The sequence below is a fragment of the Notothenia rossii genome (genome assembly GCF_949606895.1).
Source record: "Notothenia rossii genome assembly, chromosome: 11".
Lineage (NCBI taxonomy): Eukaryota > Metazoa > Chordata > Actinopteri > Perciformes > Nototheniidae > Notothenia > Notothenia rossii.
This window is the reverse complement of record NC_136910.1, coordinates 21,973,283-21,997,932: the sequence shown is the minus strand read 5'-3', so window position 1 is coordinate 21,997,932 and position 24,650 is coordinate 21,973,283. Positions and strand designations below refer to the sequence as shown.

At 41.0% G+C, this 24,650-nt stretch overlaps 1 protein-coding gene across 6 annotated transcripts; it reads left to right on the top strand.

Moving 5' to 3' along the window:
- Window positions 1-542: 542 nt before the first annotated feature.
- Window positions 543-24,646, top strand: LOC307024456 (pleckstrin homology domain-containing family A member 1-like). Of its 6 annotated transcripts, none has more exons than XR_013803891.1 (14): window positions 543-675; window positions 2,910-3,095; window positions 5,146-5,202; window positions 5,566-5,611; window positions 8,421-8,518; window positions 9,955-10,077; window positions 13,937-14,071; window positions 15,608-15,676; window positions 17,957-18,021; window positions 18,113-18,176; window positions 18,784-18,873; window positions 21,119-21,159; window positions 22,369-22,543; window positions 23,639-23,778. XR_013803891.1 is itself a non-coding variant. In XM_079658572.1 (13 exons), the coding sequence occupies exons 2-13, from the start codon at window positions 2,955-2,957 to the stop codon at window positions 23,874-23,876; spliced, it is 1,200 nt and encodes a 399-aa protein (XP_079514698.1). In that variant the 5' UTR covers window positions 543-675; window positions 2,910-2,954; the 3' UTR covers window positions 23,877-24,010. The 6 variants fall into 6 exon arrangements, 3 of the variants coding, with proteins under 3 accessions (XP_079514698.1, XP_079514696.1, XP_079514697.1); XR_013803892.1 differs by having other exon boundaries at window positions 21,119-21,192; XR_013803890.1 differs by lacking the exon at window positions 21,119-21,159.
- The last annotated feature ends 4 nt before the right edge of the window (window positions 24,647-24,650 follow it).

The following is a 24,650-nucleotide window of genomic DNA, read 5'->3' as shown; positions in this document are numbered from 1 at the left end:
TATAAATATACAATATTTTTGTGTTAACATTTTGTAAAGAATAATAAAGTTTGTAAATGTCAAACAGGATGGATCTGATAGATCTGTGTTTTTAAAAATAACTGCTATGTTTTTTAATTGTCAACTCCAAATTCCTCTTTGAAAACACAAAATAATGTCAATTATGTTGATAAAAAAAACTGTAAACCTGCTTGTCAACCGTTTCTATAGATATCTTAGAAGTAGAAAATTACACTAAATGAAAAATGTAAAATGTACAACTAATATAATAGTGCATGTTCCATAATAAAATAAATACTCTTGTGCACACATGTATAATCTTTATGTTTTATTTTCTCTTACATTTAGAGTTAGGTACAAAATATGCATTTGCTACATAATTTGGTCATATGCTACAGTTTTTGGGGTCATCTTTATCCAGTATTATCAATATATTCCACTTATGAACTCATTACATCCTTTTTTAACCCTCACCATGTTGCTGTAATGAAGTCGTCCGTCCCTCTGGCAATAAGGTATTTGACTTTGAAGTCCAAACGGAAGTAACGTGGAGGCGTCAACGCTTTTATTTTTTAAACAGAAACCGGAAGCAGTCTGTAAGTGCTTAATCTGCATGTAACTTTACGCTCGTACCGGACAGCTGCCACACTCTGGACTCGGACTGAGCCGAACTGTGTAAGTAAACCCACAATCCTCCGTTACAGCCCGCGAGCCGCCTAACGGTTACACCGAGCTGTACACAAACAAATGCTGTCCCAAAAATAATAATTCATAAATATGTGATGTCGAGCACAGCGGTAATGGAGGCGGTAGGGAAATCGGTCGATGTTCCTAGGCCTGTGTGACAACAGTTTGATTCGCACAGGCAATAATTGTGTTTAAATGGACTTATTTACCACAGTGATATATACGTGTGTGACTGTATGGGTCCATGATTAATAATGCAAGATAACGTCGTCAGTAATGGAGCTACAGCAGTTAAATTGCAGTGCAATGAAATGTTATACAGCAAAATGAATATGAAGGAATGTGTAGTGTTGTGGATTTCCCTTATCGATAGTGTAGATAAACATCATCCTTTAATATTATCTAGATTTAAGACGTTTAAATCTCCAAATATTGCCATAGAACTGTATATTGAGCCTGTGATTTATTACCGTTAATAAATACCATTATGTTTGCTCCACTGGTTTACCTTTTATGCGGTTTTTTATTATTATATGATATACTTTAATAGTGTCTCTCTGATGTATATCTACTCAGTTAGTCGATAGAAATAACATGAATCAGCAGTTATTTTGATAATTGATTAATTGCTGTGATCTTTTTAAAGGAAACATTTAGAAATGTGATTGATCCAGATCCTGTAACTGGGGGATGTGCTGCTTTTTGATTTGTAAATGGAATATCTTAAGGATTGTTAAATAATAATAAAAAACAGATTATTAACAGTAATAGCTGTTGCCATACTACACGTCCATTATAGTGACTGTTTTGGACTATATGTTTCACCTGTCATTGTGGAGTTTCTGCATTGTCATTTTAATTCAGTATCTGTATGACATTTAAACACTTTCCAACAAGAAAATATGGTAGCCCTCCTAAATCGTTTGTAGGATTAGTGTAGGTATGCGGTGTAAGAAAAAGCATGGTCAAAGGGGGGGATGTGGGTTCCTTGGTAACAAAGTCTTCCTGATTTGAGAGTTTTTGAATGCCAGTTTCCCTGTTCATTGTCATTGGAATATCAAGCGTTTTTCCTTCACACACACGCATTACACTTCCTTTTGATTGTATAGTGTGAACTTTTTTCAGGTGTCTTCACATTGTTTTTGAAATCCCTCCTCTGCTTGAATTGACATTGAAAAAATATCTTTTAGGATCTAAATGGCCACAAAGGTGCAACGTTTTCAGTATCCTTTTAATACATTGAGGTGTATTATCAGGCTTTCTACCAAGGCTGCATTGCAAAAACAGAAAATGTAGGCTGCATTCAAAGCCTTCTCCAGTTTTGTGTTTGAGGCGGTTCAGCTGGTCACCTGCTTGTTACAACGCGTTTATTGTGAGAGGGAAATGAAGGTTGTTAAAGGCATGACTCAGCAGCTGGACAGTTACTCATCCATATGTCGTACAGACCTTACAGATACAGAGTATTTAAAACATATTATGACAATGTATGAGTTGAAATTTGTAGCCCTTTCTTGATTGTTTACGATTGGGTGATCGGAACATTTCTCACAACTCTATAGAAACTTTAAATCCTAAAAATCTAAACTTTTTTAAGATAAGAAAATTCAATAATTTCCAAAATTCACAACACGTTTTTATTTAACGACATATTCTGATTTAATCCATATGTGCAGGCATTTAGTCTTTTAGAAACAACATTTTAGATTAGATCAGATTTAGATATTTTATAGTACTACCACTTTTTTTTTTGTTCCAGCTGCAAAAAACACACAAGAGTGAAACATAAAAAAGTATTGAATACAATTTAAATAGAAGAAAATAAAAGATAAAGATAACAAACACTTTTCACTGAGCTCAGCACACAAAGAGAGGCATTCACCTATATCAGCAATCTAACAAAATTAAAATGACATATGCAGAATGTAGCCACATAATAAAACATGTTTTTCTTTCCATTTCTAGACGTTCTGACGCCAGACATTCAAAGCTTCTTTTAAAGAACTCAATAGAAGCTTCACATGCATAAAAACGTCATTCTTTACAGCCTTTTTAATTAAATTGAAATAAAGCTGAGGTAGGAGCTTCCTATTCATTTAATTTGAAATCCAACTGAGACGAAAACAAGATGTATAACCATGATGTATTTTCATTCAGGTCATGTTATTGCATACGTGCAACCTCCCTGCAGGTTAATTAAATGATGCCCCCCCCCCCCCCCACAGCGTTCCTGTGATGCCCCAGGGCGGGTTGAGCTGCTCGGGGTTGCGATGCCTTATGTGGACCGACAGAATCGCATCTGCGGCTTCCTGGACATCGAGGAAAATGAGAGCAGCGGAAGGTTCCTGCGCCGATACTTCATCCTGGACACCAAACAGGGAAACCTGCTGTGGTTCATGGACAACCCACAGGTGAGGGAGCGTGTGTTTTGTGAGGGAAAGTGAATGAATGGGTGTGTGTACATGATTGACAGCTTCTCCCATGCGTCTGAGTTTATAGAGGTTCTTCTTTGGTTAGTCCGCACTGAAAACATCTGAACCAACTGAGCACACTTGTGTTTGGTGGTATTAAAAAGAGATTGTTAGGGCGCTTTTTTTGAAGTTCAGACGCATGTTTAGTGCTCACCGTCAGGTACAGTGATGAATTTCCTTCCTTCCAGGCAGCTATTATTAACCTCAGCTCACAATGAAAGTCAACTAGCAGGGACTTGCAACTTCAGGGAGTTCTGGGAGAGAATGCTTGCTTTAGTTGCCTTTTATTTTTTCAGCAAAGTCAGGTCGTTTTCAGGCATGCAGTTAGGAGCAGTAACTTCTTTAAAAGCCTCCATGGTGGTGCTTTCAAGGACTCGCAACACCTGGTTGTTGAATGGTGAAAAGGATTTCATTTTGAGTTAAAAAAAGGGAGGCTGTGGCTCAGTGGGTAGTGTGCTGGACTTAGAAACAGGGGATAGCAAGTTCGAGTCCCACTGCCGTCAGATTGTCGTTGTGTCCCTGGGCAAGACACTTCACCCCAAATTGTTCCTGTGGGGATTTTCCACGGTACTGAATGTATGTAAGTCGCTTTGGATAAAAGCGTCTAACAAATGACATGCAATGTAATGTAATCTAATGTAATGTAAAAGGCTTTTTTTGTCAAACAAGCTGAACTAACTTAGTTGGGACTATTTTCATTGACGGATTAAAACATTTGGTACTCTATTGAATTTTGGGGAGACAATAAAGAACATTACCTGCCTTTAAGAGGCCATATTATGCTTTTTAGGGTTCTTCCTTTCCTGTAGTGTGCAACATCGTTTTATGTGATAGGCTAATGGTGTGTTCACAGCGGACGCAATACGAAGATTTGCTGGTGAGAACGGTTGACCAATCACAACAGAGCCGGCCAATCAGAGGCTAACCAATCAGAGCAGACTGGGCTCTGGTTTCAGACAGAGGGTGAAAAGAGGTGCTGCAGCACAGGCAGTATGAGAGAAATAAAGAGCTTTTTCAACATTAAAGCATAGAAACATTTCACAGTAGAGACACTACATACTGATATGAAACTTGTAAATTAACATTGAACTTTTATAAATCCAAACGAAATGAACAATGTGATGCATTGCCTTTAACTCTAAATCACGTCTTTGAAAAAGTTGGTATCAACTAAACTGCTACCCCCTCCCCCTCCATATTTTTAAACTAATTAAATAACATTTCAATTAAATGGCATTGTCAAACAATAAGCTTCAATATATTCTAAAGTAAAAAAAGAATAAACCAAGAAACAGTTGGTAAGGCAGAGGAAGGTGGGGTGGATTAACATTTTGGATGAAAAAGAAACAGGAAGTTGTGGCTTTGTTGGACAGAACTACACCTGACACATATTTTAGTGCGCTTGGTTGAAGCTGTATAACTCACTTGTGTGAGGGGTTTGATAAGACCTTATCAAACACATGCGAGTGGTGTGACAGAAAAACAGGAACCAGAACAGACACTGAAAAGGGTAGTAGTAGTAGTATTTATATTTCCCACGGCCGGGAAATTCCTCAAACGCTGCAGGGTTTTAGCTGCTGCCAGTGGACAGATTATTGATTAAGAATGCTGATAACTAATAATCGTAACTATTTTATTATTATATTCAATTATATTTGCAACAAAAACGTTTTAAATGTTTAGATTTCCTCTAATGTCCTCTAAATGTGTTTTTCTTTAAAGAAAATTATGCTTTCGGCCTTTAGCAGTCACACAGGGAAATTAATACATCCAAATTAATGTGCAAATTCCAACTATAAACTTCTTGTTTTATATGCAAATATAGAAAATATTCTTATATATAAAAACATTTATATCCTACATTTTACCAAGCCGTAATGCAAGCTTTTTTGATGGAATAAGTAGCAAATCCATTTTTGTTTTACAATAATGCTACCAATTTTACTTCTACAACTTCTACTAATATACATCTTTGTGTGTCTTTGTTTAGAATCTGCCTAAAGGTGCAGAGAAGGTGGGATCTCTCAAACTTACCTACATCTCAAAGGTAAGTCCCCTTTCCCTCAAACACACACACACACACACACACACACACACACACACACACACACACACACACACACACACACACACACACACACACACACACACACACACACACACACACACACACACACACACACGTACAATACACACAAACGCACCCTTTCAATTTTTCCATATCTTGGTGTAAGACAAAAACGGATGAAATTCCCTACTTCTTCTATGCTAAGTTAAGATGATGATAGTGTCCTTTCTAGATTCTGGCTTTGTATTTCTAACACATTTTGACTGAGTTTCCAGACAATCAGCGTAAGAAAATGTTAATGAATGTCACTGTAAAGTTGAACTCAACCCCCCATTCGTTCAGGTCAGTGATGCAACCAAACTCAGACCGAAAGCCGAGTTCTGCTTTGGTAAGTTCATCGTTGTTTTCTTCTCCCCATCTTCTTCTCCTTCTCTTGTCTTTTGCTCACTACATTCTCCTTCTATCTTTGCATGTGGATAGACGGCACATTTGCTACCTTTCACCCCACAAAATATCATATTCTTCTGCCTATGTTCCTCATTTAACTGAATCAAAATACAACTGTACACATTCTTCATTTAAAGTGGACCTATCATGCTATATTTGAACAATATGTTGTAGGGCCATACAGTTTTTTTTTCAAAATACCAAACAGATCCTGCATTTTAGCCATGCCTCATTTCGCTCTATTTGCTCTTTCCAGCCCTGTTTTTGCAGGGGCTGATTCTGTGACGTAGCTTTAATGCAATTGAGCTGCAGCTGACCACGCCCCCCTGCAGGAGAGGGGAGCTTGCTTTGAGATCAGCTGCTGGGCCCAGAAGCGGGGGAGAAAAAGAGACCTCCGTCCTCCGTATTTTATTCTTATATGATTATATAGAGTCATTATTCATTTGTTTTAAAGCTCAATAAATAACAAAGAAGACCTTTGACCGTCACTTTTCAAATTTTGTCCGGAAGATTTCAACTTTAATTGACATGTTGACCGGCGGAAAAAAATCTAACTGAAACTCTGCCAACAAATATTTATGTCCATGTCCACATATGGGAGCAAAATTAAGATGTCCACATACTTTCCGACACACTTTTCCCTATTTTCATCCTCTTCCCGTCTCCTCTACCCTTTTTTCCTCCAATCTCCTTCAATTCCACTCTTTATTCCCTTCCTTCCTTCCTTCCTTGTTTCTGCTATTCCTTTTCCTTTCTTTCCCTCTCTAACTCCTTCTTTTCCTCTCCCGTTCCTGGTTTATTTCCTCTCTTTTGTCCCTTGCAGCTTGTTGTTCCTCTGGTGGTCCACAGTAGCTGTTTGTCACTCAATAGGAGGAAACTGTACAATGACCTGATCCCTGCATGTGTTAACGTCCCATCCAGATGCAAACACACACACACACTCAAATAACTTTTCAAATTTTGTCCGGAAGATTTCAACTTTAACGGACATCTAACTGAAACTCCGCAGCACGGTCCCCTCGTTCCTTGGAAGAGGCGGAGAGGTGGGTGTTTGTCATCTGCTGGTGGCAAACCGGAGAGAATTACAGTGCTTGCCTCGACGGGGAGGGATTGCATTGAATTACAGCAGCAGGAGGCGCACACGCTTGCCTCGGGGAGGGAGAAAAAGAGCCACAGCGGAGAATAAACAGAAGGGCAACCATGGCAACCATGCGTGGGAAGTCTTCTTCGCTGCTTTTGTGGCAGACTACAGCGCCACTTACAGGCCTGGCATATGTACTACAGCGTCTCCAGTGCTTTCGAGCCGCAATGGCCGGCCGTGGCCCAACCCCACATTCCCCTGATAGGTGGAGAGTTGGCCATAGGCGGAGCTCCTCGTTCCTGACGTCAGAGAATTTCCAAATTTGGATCAGTCTGTATCAGATCCGTTGCAGCCCCGTTTTTAGAGATTTGGGTATGGAGGAAAATAGAGAGGGTTGTGTTTTCTGACACTTGGTGAGTTCCTTGGAACACCGGGGACACATATTCATGTATAAAAGATGTACAAAAGTGCATTTTGCATGATAGGTCCCCTTTAAGTTGATCTGGTTAACTGAACTAAGACTAGCTCAATGGCTAGGCTTGCTAACTTGTGGTAAACAGTGAACACACATTATTTAAACTCGAAGGAAACAAAGTAAAACATATTGGTTAATCTTATCCCTATTCTAACAATCAACAATTGTGGTTTGGCTGAATTAAACCATTAATTAACGGGTTACATGTGAAATTATATTCAAAGGCAGACCATTAATACGAGTGAAGCAAAAATCCCAAAATCTGCTTTTTTGTGTGTGATTTGGCTAGGCCTCTTTGTAGGAAAATCTGAAGGTTTCTATATACAGTTATATTTGAGACAATCGTGTGCTTCCAGTTTGTGTCTCTTTCCTGTTACAACTTGACAATGACACAAAAAGGTGGCTCCATAGAGCAATGGTTTCCCTCTTTCGAGTGAAAAAACTGTACTGGACTGCACTGATCCCTGACCCAGACCCCATCGAACACCTTTAATATGTATATAAAATCCAAAACAGCTAATGTCTCCAGTGAGTTAAAAATTGTCTAAAAGCTGCAACAAATATATATGTCCATTTCCACATATGGGAGCAAAATTAAGATGTCCACATACTTTCCAACACACTTTTCCCTATTTCCATCCTCTTCCCGTCTCCTCTGCCCTTTTTTCCTCCAATCTCCTTCAATTCCACTCTTTCCCTTCCTTCCTTCCTTGTTTCTGCTATTCCTTTTCCTTTCTTTCCCTCTCTACCTCCTTCTTTTCCTCTCCTGTTCCTGGTCTATTTCCTCTCCTTTGTCCCTTGCAGCTTGTTGTTCCTCTGGTGGTCCACAGTAGCTGTTTGTCACTCAATAGGAGGAAACTGTACAATGACCTGATCCCTGCATGTGTTAACGTCCCATCCAGATGCAAACACACACACACACACACACACACACACACACACACACACACACACACACATACACATACACACACACACTCTCTCTCTCTCATCAGGTCAGAGTCATTGTACAGTTTCCTTCTTGCTTCCTCTGCCTCTGAAAATAATCAAACTGATATTTTTAGTTCATGATTTGCATGAAGCTCAGGGAATTTTTCTTCTTCCTCTTGTGTTTTTCACTTTTGTGTTTCAAAGTTAGAAGCGGGTGACAACCAACACATTGACATTTCTCTGTTTGACTTTCCCTTTCTGCAGTTATAAATGCAGGAATGAGGAAGTTTTATCTGCAGGCCAACGACCAGCAGGATTTGGTGGAATGGATCAGTGTTCTCAACAATGCTACCAAAATTACTGTGAGACACACACACACACACACACACACACACACACACACACACACACACACACACACACACACACACACACACACACACACACACACACACACACACACACACACACACACACACACACACACACACACACACACACACACACACACACACACACACACACACACACACACACACACACACACACACACACACACACACACACACACACACACACACACACACACACACACGGATCAATAGGTGACCCTGTTTCTCCTGCTGTTGTACGCCACTCTGTCTTCTGCCTCAGGGTATGGCAGATGGAAAATTACCCATCAGGCTAGAGAGATGAAGTTCAGTTCAGGCTTACAGAGAGTGTGACAGAGAAGATGGGAGCTTTCATATCCACCTGCAGCTGTTTGTGGTCATGTCTGCACCTTAAAAGTTATTGAATATATCATCATACTATATTTACAGACGTGGCCACAACCACTAACGCCCACCATAGGACGTCTCTGTTTCACTAAATAGCGCGTGATGCAGAATATGAAATGTTTGCATCTGCTACTCCTAACCCTGCTATTAAAGGGTGTCAGGAAAGAAAGAAAACACTGGTTAAACACTCACTAAAACAACAGTTAACCGACATACAAATATTTTAAATTACTCAGAGGTTAAAACTATCTATCATAAAGGACTGAGCGCTGTGCTCAAAGTTTGAATTATTTTAAATTTGGCCAATTTGCCACTGACAAGTACATTTACTTTAGTACTTATTTGTATGTAGTGTCAATACTGTGACATGTTTCCATGCTTTAATGTTCAAAAAGCTCTTTATTTTTCTCATACTGCCTGTGCTGCAGCCCCTCTTTTCACCCTCTGTCTGAAACCAGAGCCCATTCTGCTCTGATTGGTTAGCTGGCCGACTCTGTTGTGATTGGTCAATCTCTTAGAGATGTCTCGCCCTCTCACTTACAATGTGTGGGGCGCTAGCCAATAGAAGAGTGATTGTTACATAGTGATGTCACTTTGTAATATGTAAATTAAATTGTACCTGTATAGCCGAATATCACAAAACACATTTGTCTCAGTGGGATTTACAGATCAACAAACATACATACAATAACAAAAATATAATACAATTCAAGATGGAATGTAAAATAGAAAAAGAAAAAAAAACACTGAAATAGTAGGACCATGGAGGATGTTTCTCCTCCGAAAGCTGAACCAGCCCTAACTATAGACTTTATTAGAATACATGATGATGATGATGATGATGATGATGATAATAATAAGACAAAATCAAAAGGACTCGATCTGTAAGCTTTGCTGCCTGTCCCTGTCCTTGAAGGCATTACTACAAATATAAACCACTTTAACCTTCAACCCTTTGAGGTTATAAAAAGTTTGTTTGACGGACAGGACTGTTGTTTAACTTCCGGATGTTTCTTTAGGTGCCAAAGCCAGACGAGGGCCAAACAACTGCAGAGACTCCCCAAGACGTTCTTGGAGCCATGAAGCAAATCTCCTACAAGACTGAAATTATAGGAGGAGTCCCAATCATCACAGCTACCCAGGTAAGTGAAGTTACCTACTGTAACTCCAGCTTCTATGAGCATAGGCGTAGCCCTCTAAGGCTACCGCTATTAGGTAATCCCCTGCGCACCCCCGCAGCACTGAAAACACTTGTAGTCCACACCCACCTGCGAGGTGGGCCCCACCCTCAGACTCGCCTTTGGAGGCCCGACAATCTGCTCCCACACAAACAGCTTTTCTTCAGCTATTCGTGGAGCCAGTGGGGCCCAGAACTTAGAGGGCTACGCCTATACTCATAGAAGCTGGAATTACAGTAGGTGACTTCATTTCTATTTCGTATAGGCTTCGCCCTCTAAAGCTATCGCTATTGGGTTAAGGGCGAAGCATGATGTAGCCTGCGCCCCACTGGGTCCGCCCGGTACTGTAGGAGTCGGGAGGGCTGATAATTTATTCCGGCAAATTACTCAGACCTACTAATTGACCTAACAGAAGTTATTGAATCCATGTAAGTTTACTGCTTGGCCCAGATCCACCAACGTCAGCAAGATCTCACCTCTATTAACTCCTGAAGAACCAGGTTCAATTAATTGCTGTTTCAATTCAGACGACCCGCTAAATCTGTTTAAGTGATCCCGAAGGATTTTGACATCAGTAACGAGGTGTGGCCCCACCTAAGTGTGAGTGTGAAAGGGTGCAATCTTACCTTTTAAGCAGGAGAGGAGAGCGCAGATGTCTTTTAAGTTGTCCCAGTCCAAAAGGTGGGATCAGTTTATTTGAAGAAAAATGGTCCAAATGTTTACAGGGTTTTTACCTTCTCTTGTTACAACATTATAATCATACTAAACATATCATGCTGTGGTCACTTTCTAATATGCAACTCTAATTCACAGTTTTACATTTATTACCCTAAATTGTAACTTCAACTGCCCAATTCAGTTGACATTTAACATTTAAAATCGTCTGACAGTATTTAGAGGCATCTCCTCATAAATGACCGGTGATAATAAAAAGCACATTCAAACTTTCATTCACCAAATTAATTCACATCAATTCCATACCTATATTCCGTCAGGTGGCGGGAGCTAACATCCACAAACACATACCTATATTCCGCATGAATTCGGAGGAAGATCCTCACAGGTGGAGGGTACTAATACTCAAAAACACACTCCTATATTCCGACAGATTGTGGGTACTAACATTCACAAACACATACCTATATTCTGGATGAATTCGGAGGAAGATCCTCACAGGTGGCGGGTACTAATACTCACAAACACATATAAATGCATTCCACTCATTCAACCCAGAAATTCACTCCGCTTTCAACAAAGAAATTCGAGAGATATTTACCAAGTTTGAGAGAACCTTACCGAGAGCAAAAACCCAGTGTAGCGGCTTCAGAGCCTTCTCTACACACTTTGGAAAAATGTGAGGAGCCAGGGAATATCCGAACGGCAGACGATTGTCTGGTCTGATATTCCCTGAAATGAGAAACGCAGGAATTTCCTGTGTTTCGGGATGATGGGTACGTGGAGTATGCATCCTTCAGGTCTATGGAAATGAACCAGTCGTCCTGGTGAACACATTCCAGCACCTGTTTGATTGTCAGCATGTGGAATACTGACAGGTCAAGGATGGGTCTCATTCCCCCGGTCTTTTTCGGGGTTAGAAAAATAACGGGAGTAAAACCCCTGATTTTCTTCCCTTTGAAGGACCCTGGAAAAAGTATTTTTCAATAGGAGTTCCTGCAGCTCTGAATGGAGCGCAAGACACTGTTCCTGGGATGACAGGAGTGTTTCCTGTATACAATTGAACTGCACCCTCTGCTGGTCAGCCTGCTCATCGATCTGTCCATCAGACATGCATGCGCTGCCACTCTGAGAAATACTCTAAGAGCGGGCATACATGCTCGTGATGTGCTGTGGTCGTCATGGTGACGAAACACGCCAGAGCCCTCTCTGCCGCTGCCCGTCAGGCAACCCAAGGTATGCCTGGATCGAAAGGGCTGCGAGGGAGCCGCCACACGCTCAGGAGATGAGTGGAGGTGTGTGCAGTGCTGTCCACACAAGGCGTTATAAGGGCACTCGTGGGCTTATTATGATCGTGTGTAGGAGGTATATCTGGGACAGAGGAATGCCGCGAGCTCTGCAGTTTATTAATCGATACGTTAAAAACAGCAGGCTTCTGCATCGAAGCTACTAACCGATAGGTCAGAGGCAGCTGGCTTACACAGGGTGGGGGATATGTGAGAAACAGTTGTTACTGATGACACAGACAAACCTTTTTATTTTCTTCACAAAAACCCCCCCCCAAACCGTCAGTATCAGCCCTGCTTCTTCGTAGGCTCTCGCGGAGCAGACCAGGAGTGGGGGTGCCTCGATTCCCTCCGACTCGCCGCCGGGAGACCCTTTCTCTCGGGTGGCGGAGTAGCAGAGACGTGGGACGGAGCCCCCGCGGCTGCCGAAGGGCGACCCTGACGCCGTGGCTGCGGGTGCTGCAGGTGCTACGGGTTCTGCGGGCGATCCGTGGATGGAGGCGGAGACTCCTGCCCAGCAATCGGATCAGCACTCGGATCCAGGAACTCAGGAACTCAAGCGCTTGGTCCACGGAGTAGGACTCTGGACTGGCCAATCATCCTCCTCGGCCGCAGTAGAGAGAGCGTCCGCTCTTCGCTGTCTGTCGGTCAGAGGGAGACGGGCACATTGACAATGAGCAGATGACACCAGCTGGGCAAGAGCTGGGCGAGAGCTGGGCGAGAGCTGCGTGCACTCGCTCTGATCCCAGGCAGGATTCGCATCGTGAGTGCCGGTCATAACTCATTATGAACCCAGTCTGGCATGAGGTGCAAACTCTAACACAACCCTGTGTATTCGTGTTTAAGGATATTTTTCAAGGTGGCTCTTAAAAGAGCCTTTACTCTTTAGTATCTCTACAGTGCTTCAGTACTGGGGTGCTGAAGAAAAGAGGGAGCAGATTTTCGGGCCTCCTTCCTATTTATACCGGAAGTGAATCTGAAGGTGGGCCCACCTCGCAGTTGGGCGTGGACAGCAAGTTTTTTCAGTGCTGCGCGGGTGCACAGGGGATTATCCAATAGCGATAGCCTTAGAGGGTGAAGCCTATACGAAATAGAACACTCACACTGCTGTTGTATTAGCAGCTGTTAGCAGGTCCGGTCCTGTCAGTATTGGTATGCAGCCACACACACCCGACACGCTGCAACACAGACCAGCAATGGTTGGAATTTGATGACTGGAAGCCTAGGTTGCACCATCAAGGAGTTAAGTTAAAACGTCTTAAAATAACCAAAAAAACAGTTTGAACCCGACTTTATTGATTTGAACAGAAATTAAACAACCAATCTATAGATTCTAGCTTATCCAAATAAATAAATGCATTTGCATGCTGTCATCAGGGGCATTAACTTTTGGCTTCTCTGTATTTCCTAACAAAATGCTACACTCCAGGCTAACTAAAAAGTCAGTAGCCAAATATTACTCATGATGACTCAGTAGAACAACTATAATGTATTCTCTTTTGAGAAGTGCAACACAGCCAAATAATATAAGATTTAAAAAGTGGACAAGATCACCTATTTTCATCAGTCCATCTCAAAAAGGCAGCCATATTAAAAGATACTCTTCCTCAACAATAGGTTTAGAATAAAAAAACCTTTTTAAACCGTGAGCTTTTTAAACCTTTTTAAACCTTGTTTGTGCAACCCAGACATAGAGTTTAAAAAAAAAAAGATGTATCACGTGTCTTTGCTAAACAATGCTAAATCAGAAATGTGATTTTCCCCATTCCAAAGAGATGCTAATGTTGCACCGTACTTGCTGAATGTGCAAATAAGAAGCTTTTTTAAATTGTAAAATGTTTTGTTTTATGTGTGTGTTTCAGGAGCAGGGGGAGGGGCAGACCGAGGGGGAGCGGGGAGGTTTGAAGAAAGGTCAGAATCAGCTTCCCTACTTCCTGTCCAGAGGAGTGCAGGACCAGGCCATCAAGGCCGGATACTGTGTCAAACAGGGGGCTCTGGTGAGGACACACACACACACACACACACACACACACACACACACACACACACACACACACACACACACACACACACACACACGCAATTCTGGTCATTTCAAACAGCATCATTCACAAAAAAAAACATATTCTTGAAAAAACTAAAATAAATTGATTAAACTTAAGGTGGAACTATCATGCTTTATTTGAAACATATATTGTAGGGCCATACCTATATAAAACATGTCTGTGAAGTTTTTTTCCAAAATACCAAACAGATCATGCATTTTAGCCATGCCCCATTTCGCTCTATTTGCTCTTTTCCAGCCCTGTTTTTGCAAGGGCTGATTCTGCTTTTGTGGCAGACTACAGCGCCACTTACAGGCCTGGCATATGTACTACAGCATCTCCAGCGCTTTCCAGCGGTCTCTCATTCCCCTGATAGGTGGAGAGTTGCCCATATAGGCGGAGCACCCCTTTTCTGACGTCAGAACAATTCAAATAATAATCAGCTCCGTTGCAGCCCCGTTTTTAGAGATTTGGGTATGGAGGAAAATAGAGAGGGTTGTGTTTTCTGACACTTGGTGAGTTCCCTGACACACCAGCAGAGATGGGGCCGTTACTAAAAAAAAGTAATATATTACATATTACTTTAAAAAAAAAAGTAATATATTACACTACTTCGTTACTGTCTACATAAAGCAACTCGTTACTTTACTCGTTACTTTACTCGTTACTTTACTCATTACTTTACTCGCAGGGCCGGCCCGCCCCTCCCTACAGTCAGATCACGCAGACTGCGGCGCACCTACAGTGTAAGCGCGCCACAGTTTTGCCTCTGCGAGACTCAACTTGCACCCCCAATTACTATTGCATTAAGGAAGACATAACACAAGTCTTTCTTTTGATATGCTCTTTAATAAAATAGGCTACCAGCCTACCACAACAAGCTAACAGTCTGTGAAACGTAAAGACACTAATTAATGAAACCAGTTCAAGACGCATTATTGTTATTCTTATCATTCTTTATGAGCGCAGTAACGGTAAGGTATCTAATTACTTATTTATTTAGTTTTCCATAACTTAGTAACCGAGATGGTCAAACTAAAGTGGTAGAGACATGGCAGAATTCCTACAATGAAGCAGGACATTGAACTGTTCACCCGTGAGAGGGCAATCAAGAAAAGAGAGCGAGCGGCCCCGTTGAGGAAGTTTACAGATGAAAAGCCATGTTTATGCAGCACTGCACGTTACTTTGTAACGCGTTAGACCCAACTCTGCACACCAGGGACACATATTCATGTATAAAAGACGTACAAAAGTGCATTTTGCATGATAGGTCCCCTTTAACCAAAGAAATGGTAAAGCAGAGTATGCTTGAGGACCTTGTGATTGACAGGTTGCTACTATGCGATTGTACTTCGTTCCACTCTCTTTTGACACTTCTGGTTCCTTAAAACCAAGATGGCAGCGGCCAAAGTGCCAATCTCAAGGCTTTAAAACCTTGGTAACCAATGTGTGTACACTTATGTTGATAATTCTGCTCCTCTTCCTCAGATGAAGAATTGGAAGAGGAGATACTTCATGCTGGAAGAAAACGCTCTCAGCTACTACAAATCTGACCTGGTGAGACAATATGTTTTTTCTTTCTTTTTGAATAAACCAATTGTTAAAAAAGTATGATGTTACAGCACACACACACACACACACACACACACACACACACACACACACACACACACACACACACACACACACACACACACACACACACACACACACAGTACTGAGGAATAAAACTGTGCAAATATAACAATTGTGTGTGTGCGTGTAGTGACTCTCTCTGCACTCAGTTAGTTGTGTGTACACGCAGCAGCATGTTTCCTGAATTCCTCCTCATGATATCCACGTGTGGAGAGACTAGCGACTCCTTACCACAGCCTGCCTGTGCACATAAATGGACACACCGTGTGTGTGTGTGTGTGTGTGTGTGTGTGTGTGTGTGTGTGTGTGTGTGTGTGTGTGTGTGTGTGTGTGTGTGTGTGTGTGTGTGTGTGTGTGTGTGTGTGTGTGTGTGTGTGTGTGTGTGTGTGTGTGTGTGTGTGTGTGTGTGTGTGTGTGTGTGTGTGTGTGTGTGTGTGTGTGTGTGTGTGTGTGTGTGAAATATATTCTGAAGCTGCGAACCAAATGATACTATGAAGCTCATGAATGCAAACACATGTTAAAACATACTGTATAGTATCAACCTCAGTGTATCATAAGACAGCCTGACAGCTACAGATGATGCAGCTGAACTAAAGTCTGATATGAGAAGAGGAAATCAATGCAGTTTACCAGAGGTGCTCTTTAAATAGTCTATAATTATATAATGTCAACTATGATGAGTCAGTAACCAGCAGAAAGTTTGAGCTGTGGGTTGGTGAGCTAATCAGCATGTGAAGGTAGAAATGTAATGACAATTAAGCAGTATATAAGTGGCCTCTTTTTTTACAACTGGCAGTTTTGGCTTGATTATGTGATGATATATACTTTGAGAAAGTAATCATTAGTCCAGGGTTAGAGATCCATCTGTATGTATTATAGAGACTTTTACCTCTTTGAGTATCGGACATGGTGTCAAACAGATCATTGAGCAGGAATGCAGACCAGGAATGGTTTTAATAAAGTGTATGAGCTTAATATCTAATGTGTATAGGCGCCTACTTATAGTTTAAAGTGGGTTTTTGCAAGGGAAGAGGAAGCATGGAAAAAATATGTTTTATTTATCAACACCAGAGGCAAGTTTTCTTGGATATAGAGCTCTTAATCAATCACATTTTCTTCCTTTTAGTTTAGTGTATTTATATTGATTTATTATTTGTAATTATATTTTAATAATTAATTAGTATTTGGCCCAAAATCACAAATAACAAATGTGCCTCAGGTTGCTTATCCTTTCCTTAGACTGTTGCCACTAAGTAGGAATCCCCCGCCCACTTTAAAATGTTCACTGTGTGTTCTGTACTTTCAACATTGAGCAGCAAATAAAATAAATAGTGTAAAATATAATCACCACGGAGCTATGCAACCATACACACATCACACACACAGTAGTTGGCGTATCTTCTATTTCTCAGAGGAACAATAATAAGTGTGAGCTGTATAGCTGGCTCTAATGGAAGATGGAACTAATGATATCTCATTAAATAAAAGCTGGCAACTTAATCAAGCAGCACAAATGATGAAGCAGTTTAGGTGAGGAAGGGAGATGTCATTTTAAATTCATATACTACAAAAAAAAACTCATTATGGCTCTATTGAGCTTTGGGGTTTCCCTTTCCTGTATCGGTTACATCGATTTTTGCGCATGTAAATGGTCTAAAATCCATTGGACTCCTTTGCTTACTCATATCACATAATTACATCACTACGTAACACTCATGCTTCTATTGGCTAGTGCACCAACACATTTGACGTGATAGGCTAAGGGGCAGGCCAGCTAACCAATCAGAGCAGACTGGGCTCTGGTTTCAGACAGAGGGTGAAAAGAGGTGCTGCAGCACAGGCAGTATGAGGAAAATAAAGAGCTTTCTGAACATTAAAGCATTTAAAGAAGATGTCACAGGAGAGACAAGAAATACAAATATGAACCTGAAAATGAGCAGAATAAGGCTCCTTAAGAATGCTTTTTAATTGAATTGTCTGTGCGTTTTGGAATCACCATACGTTATTGTATGCATGTTTTTGCTGGTGTGTGTGTGTGTGTGTGTGTGTGTGTGTGTGTGTGTGTGTGTGTGTGTGTGTGTGTGTGTGTGTGTGTGTGTGTGTGTGTGTGTGTGTGTGTGTGTGTGTGTGTGTGTGTGTGTGTGTGTGTGTGTGTGTGTGTGTGTGTGTGTGTATAATAGTTATCTCTTGTGTTCCTTGCAGGAGAGAGAGGCCCTGAGAGTCATCCTTCTGAAGGAGATTCACAAGGTGCAAGAGTGCAAACAGAGGTCAGTGAGTTCCTGTGAGGCGTTCATGAATCAGTGCTGCTGCTGCCAGGCATCACATGGCAGCTCATTAATAACCGTCTCTGTTCTGCAGTGATCTGATGATGAGGGACAACCTGTTTGAAATGGTCACCAGTTCCAGAACCTTCTACATGCAGGTAACACACATGAAGATAAATCTGTCAGTCAGTCAAATGTATATCCAGCCTTTCGTAAACCCAAGGACCAATAGTTTACATTTTTGTGTAAAATCTTGTTTTTTTTAGCCATGCTAGCAAAGTGTTTCTTGTTCCATCTGTTCTGCAATTCAGTACTCACACTGAAATAATATCAACAACTATTGGATGGATGATGGAGATAAAGTTTATTACAAATCTTGACGTGGTGATCCCCTAACTAACTCACTCACTCTTGTGAATGGTCTCTACAACTATTTGATGGATTGTTATGTAATTTGTTCCACAATTACATGTTCCCCTCAGCAAAATTGAATTAGCGAATGTTAGCATGCTAACACGCTACACTAAGAAGATCATGATACACAGTGCGCATGCTGTCCTTAATCAGCCTCATAGAGAACACAGATATGTATTGTTTTTATAATCTCAGTTTGGAATTTCACTTAATGTTTCTCTCTCAGGCTTTTAACACTGTGCCATTATTAGCACTGCAGTAATAATACTATTTATGCATTTACAATTGACTTTTCCTTGAAAAACAATGAAACATGATCCCATCCTGTCTTTTTCTCTCCCTGTGTTTCAGGCTGACAGTCCAGAGGACATGCACAGCTGGATTAAGGCCATCTCAGGGGCCATCGTAGCTCAGCGAGGCCCCGGACGCTCCGCTAACACTGTAGGTACACATAAAAGGGAAAACACGTAGGTAAACTAACAAAGGAAAACACTGTAGGTACACTAACAAGGGAAAACACTGTAGGTACACTAACAAGGGAACACATTGTAGGTATATTAAAAAGAAAACATGTGTATAATAAAATACTCTTGAGGTATACTTATATAAAAATAAATATATGTAGGTATCCTTAAAAAATGTAGTTACCCTTTCAAATTAAAATTCAAAGATAGTGAGTAACATTTTAGTAAATAAATAATGTTATACTCATTAATAACATAGGAAATGGTAAGATATACTGTATATTTGACACTTCTGGCATTAATATTGAACATCTTTAAAAGACATTGAGCCTGCATTAACAGATTTATAAACCAAGAGCAAAACCTTGTACTCAAAACTGAAGTGGACTCTAGTTAGAACTTGAGCATTTACATTACTCTTTTCGACCCCGTAATTTGTGTTATTTTTAATTGAACAGCGTATAGTATGCACAGGACCATATAGAAAAGGGCAAATAGCAACACATGTAATGTCACAAAAATGATATTAACAAAAACAATGCATCTTGCTTTATAGTTTTTTTGAAACCATCCCTCCGATTGGTCAGCAGTGTCACGCCCTACACCCTACCCCTACACACTCCCCCTCCAAGACGGAGCAAACTCCGTGGAGTGACACATGAGGCTCCCTCCTGTCAGATGGAGGGAGTAAATACAGCAGCAAGCTTTGGGACAAACTCCCCTCTCTCCGGCAGAAACAGGAAATGCCGTAACTGTATGTAACAACGCTTTCAAATCAGCATCTCTTTGACAAAAAATTTAAATTAATAACTCCAATAAAACTCCAAACATCTTTAAAAGCTCTTTTAGTTTTAAACCTGATGTTTATAAGCTTCTTAGTTTTTGCAACAGTCTGTAAATATACACAACTTTATAATAAAATGCACACATTTACCTTTTTCTAGACTACACACAGGTACGATCCTAAGTTAAAACATATGAGGCTATCATGAGGTTGTTAACATCGCAGTTTATCAGTGGATATTTGCTGGAACTACTTATAAACAGCGTGTTTCCTGACGGACATACACAGCGTTGAGACCGGTCAGGTAGAGACCGGTCTCAAGTCAGCACCGATGCAGACTCGCTGTTTGAGGGCTTGATAGCCAACTCCCCCTCCACACCGCTCCACACTCGTTGGTTTGGAACAGCACTTAATGTGGCGGACCCTCTGCGCAAACGCGCAAACGGAGGGGTAGTGTGTAGGGGTAGGGTGTAGGGCGTGGTTTGGGATTGGGCCTAAACTGTCTGGTCCAATCACTCGCTTGTTGTTCCAGTCAAGTAGCTCCATCTTGTGGTGGGAGGATGTAGTGCAGTTCATCAAGATTTAAAACAACACAAGGAACATTTTGATTAAATCACCTTTATTTATTCAGAGAAAAATCCATTTGAACCTCAATTTCAATCGGACATAATTTGTATGATGATGACAATGATGATGATTGTTTCCAAAGGATGATAAGTGTTTGTTTCCTCTTGCACAAATTGTCTCGACACATCTTACACTCTGAGCTACTATTTATGTCTATTCTCTCACTCACTCAAACACACTCCCTGTCTTTGCTGTTCTTACTCTCTCTCTCAATCTCTTCACTCTGTTCGAAGAGTTTCCTTCAAAGAACACACAGTTAAGTCGTGGCTACTCACGGTTTGAAACCCATGGGAGATTCTTTCTAGTGGACAGGAAAATACTCCCCAACAGCTTTACATTTATTATTATGTTCAGTTCATGTTATATTGAATGATGTTATATTCTAACCCATTGTATCCCAAAAAAAACATCCCCCAAAGCACTGCATCTCACCTGTATGCTTCCAACTGTGTACTCGATGTGTGGAATTTATAGTTTTACAATTAAAAGGTTAATAATTTTACTTCAGAGAAAAACTAAGTATCAGTATCCAAAGTAAGTTGTAAAATGGCACAACAGTGAACTGCAGTCAAAGACACACTGTTTATTAATATTGAACATATTTCCAAATTGAACCAAATTCAACACTGCACTTTCTTGCCTTCCCAGCAATGACAATGACATGAAACATATGACAACATTTGAATGGGTTTCATTACACTTGTTCCTTGGATATTCCTCGCTGCAGTCAGGCCCCTGGATGGCTGTGTGGTGTTTTGGAGAGCAGCTCCTCACATGACTGTAACCGAGCTGTGCTGTAAACTGTTTTCAGATCCGTCAGGCCAGAAGGCTGTCCAGCCCTTGTATACCGAGGTATACGCCATTCTGCAGTGGTGAATGCAGCACGTATGTGACCCAGTCCCTTTCTCCTATGCCCCCTATTAACCCCTGCCACCAGCCCCCCCAATCCCCTACCCAGCAGTAACCCGCTCACTACAGGAGTTCTCTGCGTCTGTGTCCCACTGAGGCCCTTGCATTTTTACAGTTAACTCATCATGTTCATCCATCCTAAAGCTACTGACAGATACCCTAGGAGTTTGCTTTGCAGTGCGGTCCATTGACAGTATTTGAATATATGATTCAAATTGAACAGTTTTCTTGACAGTTTGCTCCTCAAAATGTCTTAAAAACAAAAATCAATGCAATAAATGATGCGAGTGCTGCATGAAGTGTTCCTGGTTTTTGACACACAAGATGTGCTTGCAGAACTCTGATGATGTTTTTGTGCCTGTATGCTGTTTGTTGGCAGTATCCTCATCCTCCATCATAACCCCCCCCCCCAGACATCATGCTTATAATTGTGCTAGATTAACATACTGGTCCATCAAATCCTACAGTAGCCTCGGAGATAAAAACAGCTTTGGTGTTTGATTTTTTAAGTCTGATCTTCAATTCTTTCTTTCTTTACACCGGGAAAAATAAAAAAGTCCTTTCTATTTGGAACATGGGTTAGTGGTAAACTTCAGCCTTTAGTGGTCATAATAAGTATTACAATAACAAGATGTTTATAAAATGGGGGAAACAAGTGTTTTCGAGAGATCATTCAGGAAAAACTTTTTTTTTTACAGATAAAAAAAAAAATTCAGGAAGATAAACCTGATGAAACATTTGTATTCATTAGCCGTAAATAGGATAGAAGACAATTGAAGTCAGACCCTGATTTGCCTCATGCTATTGTTCATCCCGGCCACACATCTTTTCAAAAATACATTTTAAACTTGCTTTACGTTGACATCTTGGCATCATAATTGGAGGAAATCCACATAGGACTAAACCCCATATTTTCCTTATAACATGACCAATCATCTCTGAACGTTTTTTGTCTTTCTCCTCTTTCTTCCTCCCTGTCTCACATGTTTTTGATGCTTCATGTTGTGTGTCATTATTCACGTCTTAATAACATTTACAGCATACCTGAATCCCAGCGGAACTTCCAAAATTCATTATGAGCTTTTTCTTTTTTTCCCGCTAACCCTCTCTGTATTTCCTCTGTGTGTGTCTGTGTGTGTGTCTGCTTTTCAGAGAGTAAGGTGTGACAGTGAAGTACTAACCTTCCCCAAATGAGCCCCGCTGCCTACTTCCTGCCCCTCCCACCGCTGCTCATCGTCCAATCACCAAGCCCCACTGCCTCTCTGCTTCCTTAGCAACCGCTGTTTGATCTTGCCCTGCTCCTTGGCAACTGCAGCATCACTCGTTCGTACGTGTTGCTTCGAACTGCATGGACATTGGTGTCACAGTAGCATTTCACAACATTTATGAAGAAAACGTATTTTGCGTGACACCTAGCAATTAAGCTAGCAGGTAACATGTTGTCCTAACTGGAATTATTTACAACTCTGCTCTTTCTTTACTAATATATAATGTTGTCTAACATCTAACCCATACAACCTGCATGTTACATTTTTCTGTTCATACCAATAATGAGTGTCATCACATTTGAAAGTATTTTAGGGAAATGTTTCCTTGATCACCAGAAATCAAATTGATGACAAAAGCTTGGATACCTGCTGTTAATAAGGGTTGGATGCTTATGATGATTATTATACTGCTTACACTATTTTTAATTCTAGTTTCTCCATATCCTAAATATTCTCTTGTATAACTACACCTAAAAAAAGAGGGGCATATTTCACTACATTTTGCTTTATTTAATGGCAAATGTAATGCAGAATGCATGCTGCAGAATACTTTTTTCATTTTGCGATTCTGCGATATTTGATCTGTTTATAAAAGGTAAAAAAAAAGGTTTTGAATATAGCGGTTGGTAGTACTTAAGCATCTAGTGGCCTTAATCAGGATTACAACATCAAGATACAAAAAATGACTCCATAAAATGATCCTGAAAAGACGTTTTCTTTTACAGATACAAAATAAAATCAAGAAACTTCGAAAGATGACGTCAAAAATGTAATGTGTTTAAAAATGAAAAAATATATTTAGAACATAGTGTGCTGCTACACTTAAGCTTCTGGTGGCCACAATACGTATTACAACAAGATAAAAAAAGTTATGAAAAAAATGATTTTTGGGTCATCTTGCAATACATAAAGTGGTTGTGTAAATCTCAAATGTTGTCACTAGTAGCATTTAGGCTCTGAGTTTACTGGTGAACAAGGTGGCGATAAGTTCCTTATTTTGACTTGATTTCTTTTTTTCCTTTCATTTTTCCTCTCACTGCACTCCTCATCCCTCCAGCCTCCATCCATTGAGCCATCGCTGTCTTCCATCCCTCCATCCCTCACAACCATCTTCCTCTTCCACCTCTCACTTCCTCTTCTGTTTATCTCTCCAGGAACACAGTGGCAACTCCTCCCCAATATCAACATCCTCCACCTTCTACTACCCCTTCGACACGGATCTACCCTCCCCAGAACCCCCCACTGGCCCCTCACCAGCGGGCCCTCAGCTTCACTCTGGACCCCCACCACCAGGACAACTTCCTGGGTCTGCTGCCGTGGAGGCTGAGCGGCGGTCCGCCCTCTGCGCGCTCCCGCCTGTCGCTGCAGGAGACCGTGCACTCCTCCAAGTAGCAGAGGAGGATCAGTCACCATGGAAACGGCGCAGCGAAATCGCCAGGCCGGGGATTGTGGGCAGCGACGGTGACGAGGGGCTGAACGGTCGCACCATGGAGAAACCTGGCCTCCAGATGACCCTGATCTGAGGACGCTGAGGTCTCTAAAGGAAACACTCACTTCCTCCATGATTGGCTCCTACAAACCTTCCTAGGATCTTTTGTATGTGTGTGCACTCGTGGAATAGGACCTGCTGTTTTCTTTCCTTCACTATCGTCTTCCCCTGATATTATTTACACATTGCGATGCAAGGAAATCAAATTGTAGATATTGTTTAGTGACGTTTTTTCAATGTTTTAGTAGCGCTCATTAACCCCGCTGGTTTCATGAAGCATGTTAGAGACAAACCAAAGTTGTGCCGTCGTTTCGTGTCGTTGCAGCAGCAGCTTCTTCAAACTCTGGAGGTGTGAGACGCCTGTGTGGACTCCACTGTCTGAGACCCTGACTAATCCGGCTTCTCAGTTTCTTTTTCAAGACAATCTCGCTTGATGCTGTAAGCTCTTTCATTCTAAATTTCCCTTTTTAAAATGTGTTATTGTCTCTTCTCTCCCGCCTAATGTAGAAAAGGTATTCATGTTGGTGTTATGGCTCTTTAAAGCTCCAAAGTTTAAATTCACAGAGGGTGCATTTCTGCTTTTAATTTTTATGCCCAAAAATTGTACGTTTGTTGACAGATGATGTCTTAGACTTTTCAAAAAATAAGGAGAAATAAACTCATTCAAACAATGTGTT

Coding starts and splice junctions, on each gene's coding strand:
- LOC307024456 (XM_079658570.1), top strand. CDS start 2,955: ATGCCTTATGTGGACCGACAGAATCGCATCTGCGGCTTCCTGGACATC. Junction 3,096..5,145: donor GGTTCATGGACAACCCACAG/GTGAGGGAGCGT, acceptor GTCTTTGTTTAG/AATCTGCCTAAAGGTGCAGA. Junction 10,078..13,936: donor CAATCATCACAGCTACCCAG/GTAAGTGAAGTT, acceptor TGTGTGTTTCAG/GAGCAGGGGGAGGGGCAGAC.